This window comes from Talpa europaea (assembly GCF_964194135.1).
Source record: "Talpa europaea genome assembly, chromosome: X".
Classification (NCBI taxonomy): domain Eukaryota; kingdom Metazoa; phylum Chordata; class Mammalia; order Eulipotyphla; family Talpidae; genus Talpa; species Talpa europaea.
Window position 1 is genome coordinate 34,048,797 of NC_140081.1, and position 12,277 is coordinate 34,061,073.

At 41.2% G+C, this 12,277-nt stretch overlaps 1 protein-coding gene across 1 annotated transcript; it reads left to right on the forward strand.

Annotated features, from left to right (window-relative positions):
* Positions 1-266: 266 nt before the first annotated feature.
* On the forward strand, positions 267-761 carry LOC311187258 (diphosphoinositol polyphosphate phosphohydrolase 3-beta; the record flags this gene model as incomplete). The annotated part of the gene is made up of 1 exon (XM_084258566.1): positions 267-761. One exon carries the CDS (start codon positions 267-269, stop codon positions 759-761), a length of 495 nt encoding a protein of 164 aa, XP_084114692.1.
* Positions 762-12,277: the final 11,516 nt, after the last annotated feature.

Genomic DNA, 12,277 nt, shown 5'->3' on the forward strand with positions numbered 1-12,277 from the left:
CGGCGGCGGCGGCGGCGGCGGCGGCGGAGGCGGCGCGTCGTCCCTCGGGCGCGTGCGCTCGGGACCCTGGGCGGGCGCGCGGGGGCCGAAGCCTGACGCACTCGCCGCCCCCGCCCCCGCCCCCGCCCCCTCCTCGCCTGGGCGCCGGGGCTCGCCGCCCAGCCGCGCGTCTCTCCCCGCCCCTCGCTTTGGCCCTTTCTCTCCCCGGCACCGGGCGGCGGCGGCGGCCAGAGCAGAGGCGAGCGCAGGAGCCCGCGGCCCGGACGATGAAGTGCAAGCCGAACCAGACGCGCACCTACGACCCGGAGGGGTTCAAGCAGCGCGCAGCGTGCCTGTGCTTCCGGAGCGAGCGCGAGGACGAGGTGCTGCTGGTGAGCAGTAGTCGCCACCCGGACCGCTGGATCGTGCCGGGCGGGGGCATGGAGCCCGAGGAGGAGCCGGGCGGCGCGGCCGTGCGGGAGGTGTACGAGGAGGCGGGCGTCAGGGGCAAGTTGGGCCGGCTCCTGGGCGTCTTCGAGCAGAACCAAGATCGCAAGCACAGAACGTACGTGTATGTACTGACTGTCACTGAGATTCTGGAGGACTGGGAAGACTCGGTGAGCATTGGGAGGAAGCGAGAGTGGTTCAAAGTCGAAGATGCCATCAAGGTTCTCCAGTGCCACAAGCCCGTGCATGCCGCATATCTGGAGAAACTAAAGCTGGGCGGTTCCCCAACCAATGGAAACTCCATGGCCCCGTCCCTGCCAGAGAGCGAGCCCTAGTATGTACCGCTCCTGCACAGACGCCTGCTGCGCGCCCGCAGCCCAGCCTGCCGAGCACCTCGAGTGCCATGTGCGGTCTCCCGGGGAGGAGGGAGGCTTCTTTTGTTTCCCGGCAGACCTCTGCCTCGCGCTCGCTAACCGTCTGCCCGCCGGGCACAGTTTTCAGGCCATTTGCACCTTTGTCAGATGCCTTGAAAATCGCTGCTCGCGGGTTGCTCGGACCTGTGTGCGGGAGCACAGCTGCTCGGGCTGCGTTGGAAGGTGCCCTGAGTGCGCACCGGCTCTGGGCTGTGTGTGTGCGTGCATGTGTGCGTGCGTGTGTGTTTGTGTGCGTGTGTGTCCGCGCGCGCGCGTGAAGCCCTGTGGTTGGTTGGTGGCTTGTCTTTTCCCTTTACACACACACACACCCGTGTGTGCATCCTTGCTATTTGCGGTACTTTGGGTGCCAGCCTTGCGGTTCGTTTCGGAGTGAAGGCCGTGACAATCCAGTCAGCGTGGGGGTGTGGCATCTTTGATTAATTCTTGCTCTTAACTTAGGTTCTCATTCGCAGCACCGACCCTTGTCAGCCAGCGCTCCCGTGATGGGCATTGGTTTGAACCAGCGCTTTTGAATCGAAAAAATGGGTGTTAGGAAATTTCGCTTCTTGTGCTCATGCCACACTCTATACTCTTTTTGTTTCCAGAAACGCGATCTCATCGCAGACGTTTGCAGACGTTTCTTTATTCCTCTGGCGATATTTTGATTTTCAAAAATGCCTCACAGTTGATCGTTTTTCACTGCTTATTTCAAACGGGCATTTCCCATATAAGCCCAGTGTAGTTGAACCAAACGCTGCCCGGCAGGGTAGCGATTTCTTAGCCAGATGCATCCTGATAAGTGCATCTCACAGGGAGGGCTGTGTTCCTTTGTAGAGTGTGGTTTGCCAGGCTCCACTTCCAGCTCCACTGCCCCTTTCTTACTACCCCAGCAGGACCATGGTCCTCCCTGTCAGTTAGTGTTGGAAGGAAAGTAATATTTCCTTCCACATTTGAGCTGGTGACATTCCAGTTAGACTTGTCTCGATAGCAGATGGCCAAAGGGATGGACTCTTAGGTGGTCATTACATCCCAATTGAGTGAGTTTGCTTCCTTGCTACCCTGCTGATCCAGATTTCTCCAGCTGTTAGGATACTTGAGCCACCTCTCTTAAATATTACAACAGACTTTTCTGGCTGCCAAATTAAAGACTCTCACATTTGCTTTGATATTTGCTTGAAATGAGGAAGCCCATCTCAAATGGGGTCTCCTGTATCTCTCAGTCATGTCAGAAAGTAGCTGGAAGTAAAGCCTACTTTGTGAAGTGGACTTCAGGAGTTGTATTAGGATAATCTAGAATGTGTCATATCGTAATCATTAAGTGTTTTTTTGTCACCTAAGGTTGGGGGGGGGAGGTCATTTTGAAGACATTTTCTAAGTCACGATTCCCCCTGGGAGTTCCTTTTCATCTCAGAATGGTTAAGGACTGCTATTTTGAAGAGAAGGTGAGTGGGGGCTGCCTTTCTATAATAGCACTTAATGTATTAAAAAGTCGACACCTCCAATCAGTGTAAAATAAATAATGATAACAGCACAAAACACAACAAAGCAAAAACAGACTATTATAAACCAGAGACATACTGCAGGGGAGGAGGAGGGAGAGGGATCAGAGGGAGGGAGGGAGGGAGGGAGGAGCACAGGGGACTGGGGTGATGGTACATGGGTGCCTTGGGGGAAGGAAATTCTATGGGCACTCAATCTGAGGGGGTGGGGGGAAACAAGTATTGTCTAAAAATGTAAAAAAAAATATAAATGTTATAAAAAATTTTAAAAAATCTACAGTCCAATAATAAATATAGTTGATAGTAATAATTTAAATACTTTGCTATTCTACATATTAACCTTTTTAAATTCGTAAAATTGAATCTTGTTACCTTTGAAAGGTTTTTGCCACTGTTTTTTAATAAGATCTTTGCATGTATAAATATATCTAAAGTACATATTTTAGTTAACAAAAAAAATCAAAGGAACAAGGAAAGTAGAAAATGAAACTTCAAAAAAATCATATTTTTTGTATTCTTAATTATGTAGAATTATCAAATATTTGTTCAAAATTATATTTCTTTATACAGAAAGACATGTCTAAATTTTTAAACTAACTTTCTAAATCCTACAGTTTGATCCTATTAGAACAATCCAAATCAACCAGTAGTTTCATTAACCTGAGATTTTTCGAGTATACACTGACTAGAGAACCTGGATTGCTGCCTTACGACTATTTCCTACATAAAAGTGCTTCCATCTAAAATGCTCTGACTTATACCTTCTAGGTTTTACTTACACATGGTAGCCTTAGAGATTACACAATATAATTTTATGTTTTGGCTTTTAAATTATGTATTTGACAACTGTGAAAAGTACAGTGTTTTTTACTGAACTCTTAAATTTCTTAAGGTTTTCATTTCTAAATTGCAATAGATCATTTCACAGTTATTACACTTTTAAGCTTTCAAATTTACATGGGCAGTTGTTATATATGCTTTGGAATTCATTTTGAAAAAATTAAATGAACCCCAAAATAATTTCATTTTAATAGAGAAGTCAAGCATTTCTTGACCCAGACTGTCCACTGACGTCTATGCAGACGTCTCTCTTAACAATCTTTTCCCTTTCAAAAGCAACAGCAATAGCAGCAGCAGTTTTCTGCTCACCTATGTCTCGATAGGTGCCTCTTTTTTCCTTTTTTCTTTTTTCTAATAAACCCGTCCTTTTAAATGCAATAAATAAATAAATAAATAAATAAATAAATAAATAAATAAATAAATAAATAAAAGAAAAAACTTCAGACTGAAAGTTGATACAGAGGTAACAAACAGAATGCATTTAAAATCTCCATCCTGCAAGTGTTTGATGCACAGACTCCTATAGAGTCATGACTTAGTATCCATGCATTATTTATTTGATGCTCACATTAAAAATATACAGATGCGTCTTTTAGCTCATACCCCCCCACAAAAAAACAGTGCATTGATCAAAGTTAAGACCTTAACACATGAGGTAGACATTTTTATTGCCATGTTTTTAATTTTTTTTCTTCCCAACTTGATAAGTGTCCCATTTTTATCTTTATTTTTCCCAATTTTTATCTTTAAAAAAAATTTTAAAGAAATCCTGTTTAAGTAAATGTAATACTAATATATATATTATATATATGTAATTTATATATATATTTATATATATAAAATATATATGTAATTTCCCCAGATGTCTAATGAATTACATTTTCTTTTATTTTTTAATATTTTCTGCATTCTTTCTTTCTTTTTTTTTAAGATTTATTTTTATACAAGAGCTGGGGTACAGGCCAGAGGTGCGGGAGGGTGAGAGGATTCACCAGAGACAGAGCAGGGAGCAGAACAGGCAGACTGACAAAATACACTGCTGAGGGGAGCACAGGTGAGATAGGAGAGGTCTGCTGTACTGTGTGGGAATCTCCCTGGCCAGCGGGCAATTGAACCCACGCTGCAGAGGCTGCAGACAGCCCACAGCGCTGCGCTCAACCCGCTGTGCCACCGGGGAGGCCCTGAACTACAGTTTCTAAGAAACCTATGTTCTGTTGATCAGAGCACTGTTTTGAAAGAGGTAACTCCAAAAGGGATGGAGGTGGCTATAAATATTTTAATTCCTTTTTGAAATTTGTAATGTTCTAAACATTTTTGTATTTAAAAGCGTCAAATGAATAGTAAGTGTGTATGTAAGGGCAAGAATAGACATCTTGTGTCACCAACATTGGAATGCCTTTCCAGGATAATGGTGTAAATGCTCTGAAACTGGAGCTGCTTCTCTCATGTCCCTTAAGTGAAGTCCAACTGTAGGAAAGCAGTTCCTCCACCAATAGTTGTTATCTGAGGAAAGGATGGTGAAAATGTTACTTTGGGGCCTATGGCACTAACAGCTGGCCATTTTTTTCATTTTCAGAGTTCCTTTTGTGGAAGCACCAAGCCAAAAAAAAAAAAAGTGTTCTCAGTATCATTCTACTATTATGATCATCTTTCTAAATGATTGTTGACCTATAAGAACTCTGTAAGGACTAGAACCTAACCTGAATCCTCCTGATATCTTTCAAACCTAGAATAGTGACTAAAACTTGAAGGCATTTTGCCTTGATCCACAGATTAAAAATGTTTACTAATGTATTCTTGATTTCTTAGCTTCATATTTTAGCTAAGAGAATTTGTTATTCCTTCAGGCTCTCATAGTGGAAGCACTGGATATATTACTAAAGGTTTTTCCAATACTAAGTGTTTGGTGACCCATAGTAGACCCTCAGTAAATATTTGTTGACTAGAAGAATTGATGAGCTAGAAAACTATTGAGTTTTTGTTCTTTTTTAGGTGAATGGCATAGATGTTGTTCAGACTCATTTGAAAGAACCCAATGATGAATGGAATTGTGAAGCACAGGTGAGCTCTTTCACACTCCCACGGACACAGCTCATCCTATGCTTCTGGACACTTCCTCCCAGTTTATTACAATGACTATGATCTAGGTTGTTGCACTACCACTGTATCTGTACAGCCTTCCAATGTGGCTCTATGGCCTATTTCTGCTGTTATGATTATGTGTCTGTAATTTCCTAGGTTACATGTCCTTGAGTGCAAGTACTTTGTTTACTTAGTCTTTTTTACATATCTAACATATAAGACATAATTTGAAATATGATCGACATCACTGAAGGTTTGCTTAAATGACATTTTGTAGATGGCAAAGCATTCATTTTCTAATCTGGTGTTATTACAGTAATGTCTAGCATATATGTGGCTTTTACATGCCAAATGTCACACAAGTGTTTCATAGGCAGCTGTGAGATTAAAAAACAAAAATTCTTACTCATATTGCCTATGTCATCCCAGACATTTACGTGCTGTCTGATGGCAGTGTGCTGTACCACCTATGAATATACTTGCCAAAATTTTAAACCTAAATCTGACTGTGCCTCTAGACGTAATTCCTAATCTGTAGAAAATACAGGGAAGAGAGAAACTTACCACTGTGCACCACAGAAATGATGTCTGCAGAGTCAAAACTGTAGAGTTTCTTCAAAAATAAATGGCCAGAACAAAAGAAAAAGATGAAGGTTGAACCTATAGGTTCAGAGAAATTTAAGTGACATATCAACCAATTGTAATATATGGGCCTTTTGGATCCTGATTTGACCAAACTATAACAAAAGCATTTGTGAGACAATCAGGATAACTTGAAAATTGACCTGATACTTGATATTAGTTGGGATAATGGTTTTGTGGTTATATTGAAAACAAGAGTCCTTATCTTGTAGAGATATGTTCTCAAATATTTATGGTGGAAATGATACCTGGAATTTGCTTAAAAATAAGTCTGTGGATGTTAAGAGCTTTGGAGGTATTGATGAAACAAGATTGGTCTGGATAATTGTTAAAGCTGGGTGATAGTTATATGATGGTTCATTAAATATGTTTCTCTACTTTTGTATATATGTTTGACATTTTCATAGTAAAAACTTAATAAAAATTGTTATCAGAGTCCTCATTGAAGCTAAGATATAAGACTTAGAGAAAAGAAGAAGAGGAGGAAAAATTTTAGATTATTTAGAAAATGCTGGCTATGGGGTGCCATACTGGAGTGGCTAGTACTTCCCTTACCACACACCAGTGTTATGAGTTTTTCCTTTTAATTTGGCCCATTGAAATTGAGTCAAATTCTCATGCCATATATTTTCTCCCTTATGCCTTATTTATCCTTTATATTTTTATTTATACATATATGTATATTGGAAAATAGGAGTTGATTCTATCACTGTGTTGAGTGGGATTTCTAATGACAATGTAGTTCATAATGTGGAAAATCAAAGGGGTGGAGCCTCCAGGGAGCAAATTTATATAATTTTATAAAAATTCATAAGATGCCATTTTTGAATCATAATTTTTTAGGGGAGTATAGTGACTGTAGACTTGTTAGTGGCACATTCACTAACTTTAAAGTTACATTTGAAGGTAAGTGAAACAGGAAGTTAAGCAGTAACATTCCTGACTATAGCAAACCATCTTGTGTTCTTCACAGACTATAAACATTCCTTCAGTTTTGCACTAAGAGTTCTCTAACGGCTAAAATCATCTAAGTCAGAGTTAGTGAAGCTGTGCTGAAATCAACAGGTTTGGGGTCTGTCCCGATTTTTTTGTTGGTGAAGAAGGAACAAGCCAAAAGTGAGAACATCAGAGGCCCCTTCCAGGGAAGATGAACAGCTTCATAAGTGTGCAGGGTTGTGAAAGGGAAATAGTCCATTCTACTCCTGCTCTCTCTTGTGTGTTCCAATCCCAACAGGAAGCATATCCCCAGAAACATGATTCTTGGAAAGGAAGAGATGAAAGGTTTACTCTCGGCTCCTCTCTACCCACAGCTGGGGGGCGCTTTCAATTCCGAGGTTCCCCTTTTAGAAGGAAACATGAAATTACTGAATAGTATTTATTGGTCTCCTCTTAAGTTGTTTCCTAACTTGAGTTTACTCTAATTTTAGCAGATTTTTAACATTTGGAGGCAAGCAGAGCCAGAGGAACTAAAACTAGGTGGTAGCTATAAATTAAAACAAATAGTGATTTGGAGTCCAACAGGCATGGTTCAAAACTGGCTTGACCATCTGCTAGCTAAGTGGCCTCTACCAAGTTACTTTACCTCTCCTTTTTTGGGTTTTCTCATCTGTAAACAGTACTGCTTTCAAGAAACACTTATTAATCTAGAGTAAAGTTGATCCCCTAGGGTTTATGTTTCCAGACACCACTGCTTTGTTATGATAGTTTTTAATCAAAATTATACTTAATAACCTGAATGCCTATGTCTTCTATCCTCTGAGGTCTCCTGGCTCTGGGAACCAGACTAGGTTGCCCCTGTGTGTCCCCAGTTTGGGACAGAGTCTAGAACATGGTACCCCACAGCTGCTCATGACATGTTTATTGTATAAATTTTCATATCTAGCTGTCAAAAATGTATTGCTGTTATTTTACCACATTTATGGGGAAATGTGAAGATTGAGACACATAAGACTGTACTTAAACTTTATTGGGAAGAATACTTTGTGCTTCTATTTTTCAGAAATCTTGTACCAATTATTCCTAACTTCTTAGCTTCATAAAGTAGTATGTGGTACTCCCTAAGGTGCTGCACTGTCCCTACAGTGGGACTTGATAATTCACTGCAGGCTTCCCAAATACAAATGACTGAAGGACATACAAAGTCCTCAGTATTAATTAAGTTTGAGAACTATTGGATAAATACAAGCATGCTAATCAGTTTATAGGTAAAAGACATATAGATAGCAATCAGGATTATGTTCATACAAACAAGACAAGGCCAAGACCTGACTGATTCCTCTGGCAAAGATACAATGAGCCACGTAGATTTACACAGTTTATTACTTACACAGACAGTGCAAAGAAGAGTGAGCCATGGGTGCCAGTTCCCCCATGCCCTTGTCCCACATACCCTAAAAGACGAGAGAAAAGAAAGGGGCCCTATGGATGATAACAAAGTTTGGGGATACTCCATTGTTGAGGAATCAAATCTAGACTGCAGCCAAGTGGTTTTATATTCTGCAGCTCTATTTGAGGTCAGAAAGCCCCATACCTCATCAAAACTGGTAGGTGGTAAGAAACGGTCTCATGATAACCTTCTGGGGAGATGGGTATGTGTAAGATCTAGCATCAAGCAAGACAGCACTTGAAATATGTTTAAGTTATTATTTTGTCATGACACTGAGTGGTAAAACATTCACCTTCTAGTGACCCATCCCCTTTCTGGGAGCTTCTTTTTGAATATTTGTATGTCCTGTTGGCATCAATGTAATGTCCTATCTGTGGCCCAGAAGACGGTTGCTTATAGCAGCTCCCTACAACCTTCTCCATCTTCTTATACTCAGAGAGGGTCACAAGGCATTTAATCAAGTCTCAGATTAGCTGCTTTAAACCTATATGGAGACATGCAAGGGTGCCAGGCTACCATGGAGGAGACATTCTCCTACAACTTCATTCTCCTTTCACATATCCAACTACAAATTCTTTCTATAAATATAGGCATGTGTGATATAGACTTACATTTTGTTATCTGTGAAACAAAAGATTCTCAGAGTCTTTACCCCAAAAGGGACATCATGGATAAAGAATTTAGGTTGTTGTCAATAATTTAACCAGATAATAGCCTTTGGCAATAGCTAAAAATTTTTAAAGGCCAAGTTTGGTTGAGTAGGGCATCCAGTGCTAGGATAACTAACTGCCTGAAGTTTGGCCAATTATGCTGATTCTTGGGTCTAGTACTTCATCAGAAACATACTGGTTAAGGGATGAAAAGCAGCAGCAAACCATTAAGCTTCCTCATGTCTGATTATGACGGTGTACCCATAAAACATACAAACTCCTATTGTTATTCTCACAGTTGATCCCAAGAGGATCCCCAGGTAATCAAGAGGTGACCTCCTTCAGCACTATGGCGTCTGCCCAGGGACTAAGCACAGGTGGGCCATCTCCATATTAAAGTGTGATATGCCAGAGGACTCGGGTTTAGCTCTGTCCTTGCAGAGGCTCTGGTGACTGTGATGAGTTTGCAGGGTGCTTCTACCCAAGGCCCAAGGTATAATTAACAATATGGATGGTCACTAGCTCAAGGCCTATGACAGCCTCTATTTCCAGGTGACCCCAGTATGTAGCCAGCAGTTACCACTCCAAAGACATATGGAATGGGGGCTAGTAGGTCAGTTTCTTGCATCAGAAAGCCAAGGCCATTATGGGTGGTCAAGAAATTCAAAAAGGCCTAAAAGGAGGTTGCTAAGGTTCTGTAGTGAATGGATTTCTGGGGGCCACTAATAGGAGTACCTATAGAATTGCATTTGAATAAATCTCCTAGATCCTTTTGTTGGAGGGGGTGCTTAAAATTTGTAAGTGAAAAATATGGTGCTTCCACAACTACACCCATCCCCCAAAATAGATGTCAGTTTTGTTTTAATGTTGGTGCTAATAATGTTCAGTAGTGTTTTGTTTTGTTTTTTTTTTAACAGTGTCAAGGATAGAGCAGTTTTCAGTTTACTGATGAGTTTCAGAAATTCGTCCAAAATGGCAAGGTTTTGCACTATGTATGCGTCATGACCCATTCCTTTATTTGTGCATTCCTTTTCAAATATCTGTCTTGGATGAATATGTCCAAGGAATCCTTTGGAAGATTATGGTATCACTGTAATATCACAACTGTGCTCCTGGAGAAAGCTGAATTCAGTGAAGTTCTTGCCTGCAAAGATGATGTGACATAACAGAGCTGTTAGGTATGCAATGAGTAGCCAGGTAAAGGTGTCGCATTTTGATTGGAAGGATTAGGAAACTGGGACTGAAAGGCTTTTGAAATGGCACTAAACAAATTGCATTATCCAAATCTATAATAGAAAATCATCAGTTTCTGATTGAATTGGCAACAATTTCCATAGTAGTAGTTGTGGGGGCCTAAATGAGTGGGATCATGACATTGAGGCTTTGGTAATACATTGTGAAGTCCCATTCATTCATTCCAAGATGAACAACAGGTCAAATTAGACTTTTAAATGACATAACAGGGATAATCACCCCTTTTCTAAGTGGGTCCTGTATGATGCGTTTTAATCCTTGAAAACTGCTTTAATTTCATTAGTCTGTATTAACTAGATAAAGGTGGGGAAAATGTTCGAGCCATTTTGTACTTGCCAAAGACTTAATTTATTTTTGATTTATTACTTAGTGGTTCAGAGCACCCATGTCCACTATTAGATATTTTAAGGCAATGGTGCTGTGACCATAGAGAATTTAATCAAGGCAATAATTATGATGGTTAACGTAAAGCACACCTGTTTGCCTGCTCCTTAATATTCAGTAACCTAAGGTGATAGACTTTACCATGTTCACTAGCCAGTTTCTCCATATACACTGAATCAAAGACGGGAGATACACATGTATATATGTTTTTTTTTTTTGTGTGTGTGTGTGTGTGTGTGTATATTTAGGTGATTTATTATAAGAAATTGGGTAATGTGATTATAGACAGTAGTAAGTCCAAAATCTGAAGTATGGACTGGCAGCCTGGAGGTGAAGGCAAACCAGTGGTGCAGCTCTAGTCTGAAGGCTGGAAGCCTGGAGAGCAGGCGAGCTGATGGTACATTATGTCTGAAGGCGGTATGCTGAATTCCTTCTTGCTCAGGAAGTTTTGTTCTTTCATGCTTCAGTTGATTGGATGAGGCAATCTGCTTATAGAAAGTTCACAGATTTTAAGTTGTTGATCTCCTCTAAAACACCCTCCAACTTGAAACATAAAATTAACTACTACCCCATGTCAACTTAGCACCCATATATATTAAACAATACTTAATCTTCAAATAAGACAATATAATAAGGTCATCCTTCCACCTAACATGATACAACTATCATGCATATAATGGAAAATACACTAACCCCTTCAACATAGAAGAGAATGCAAAGTCCTTGGATAAGGTCATTATTCTCCATGGTAGCTCATAACTTAAATACTGTGATGTAAAGTCAATATATCTTATGTTACATGATAAAAGGTTAACAGCAGAAAATAGTTTATTTCACATACATACACACATTCATAACAAAATTAGGAAGAAACACTCATGACAACTGCAGTCTTTATTTCTATAACAGGTCATATGATCAAAGCTGGTATTCATAAATACCTTCTTTTTTTTACCCATTCTGTATTTCCTTTGCTTCAGTAAGCACTACCGCTGATTGTGGTTCTCTACATGGTGACTTCATTCCTGAGGTGTCTGGGCCATTAGTCCTTCCTGAATTAGGCTGAGTAGTTTTCTTTTGCTTTAATCACAGGGAATGACAACACAAGGAATACCCTAGGGGAGCTCCTATATTGCAAACACATTCTTCCTTACCTGTGTTGTGGCGCACGGTTCAATTTCCCCCTGGTAGTCAGGATCAGTCATCTCAGTCAGCACAGTAACTCCTTTCCCGGCGTATTGATTCAAAGGGGTAAGGAATAAAAAACAGACACTTCTTAGCTTCCAGTTCAGTGAAATCTCTGTTGTGTCCCTGGTGGAAGCATTTCCACCTTTGGAACTAAGACGTCTAGGCCAACACAAGGTTGTGTGAGCAGAAAGCAAAATTGGTGCTAGTGGGTCACAAGTGGTAATATTGACTAGTGCCAGTGCCATTTCCTGGACCTGTGAGTCCTGATTATGGGAGAAACACATATTGGAAGCTGATTAAGAGCATATAGGGGGCCTCCCTGGTGGCGCAGCGGTTGAGCGCTGGGTTGTGAAACTGCCCACAGCCTCTGCAGCTCCATTTCAATCCCTGGCCGCTGGGCGAGGGTCCCACATGGTGCGCAGACCTCTCCTGCCGCCCGCTGCTCCCCTCAGCAGTGTACTTCGGTCCTTCTGCCTGTTCTGCTCCCTACTCTGGCTCTGGTGAATTCGCTCA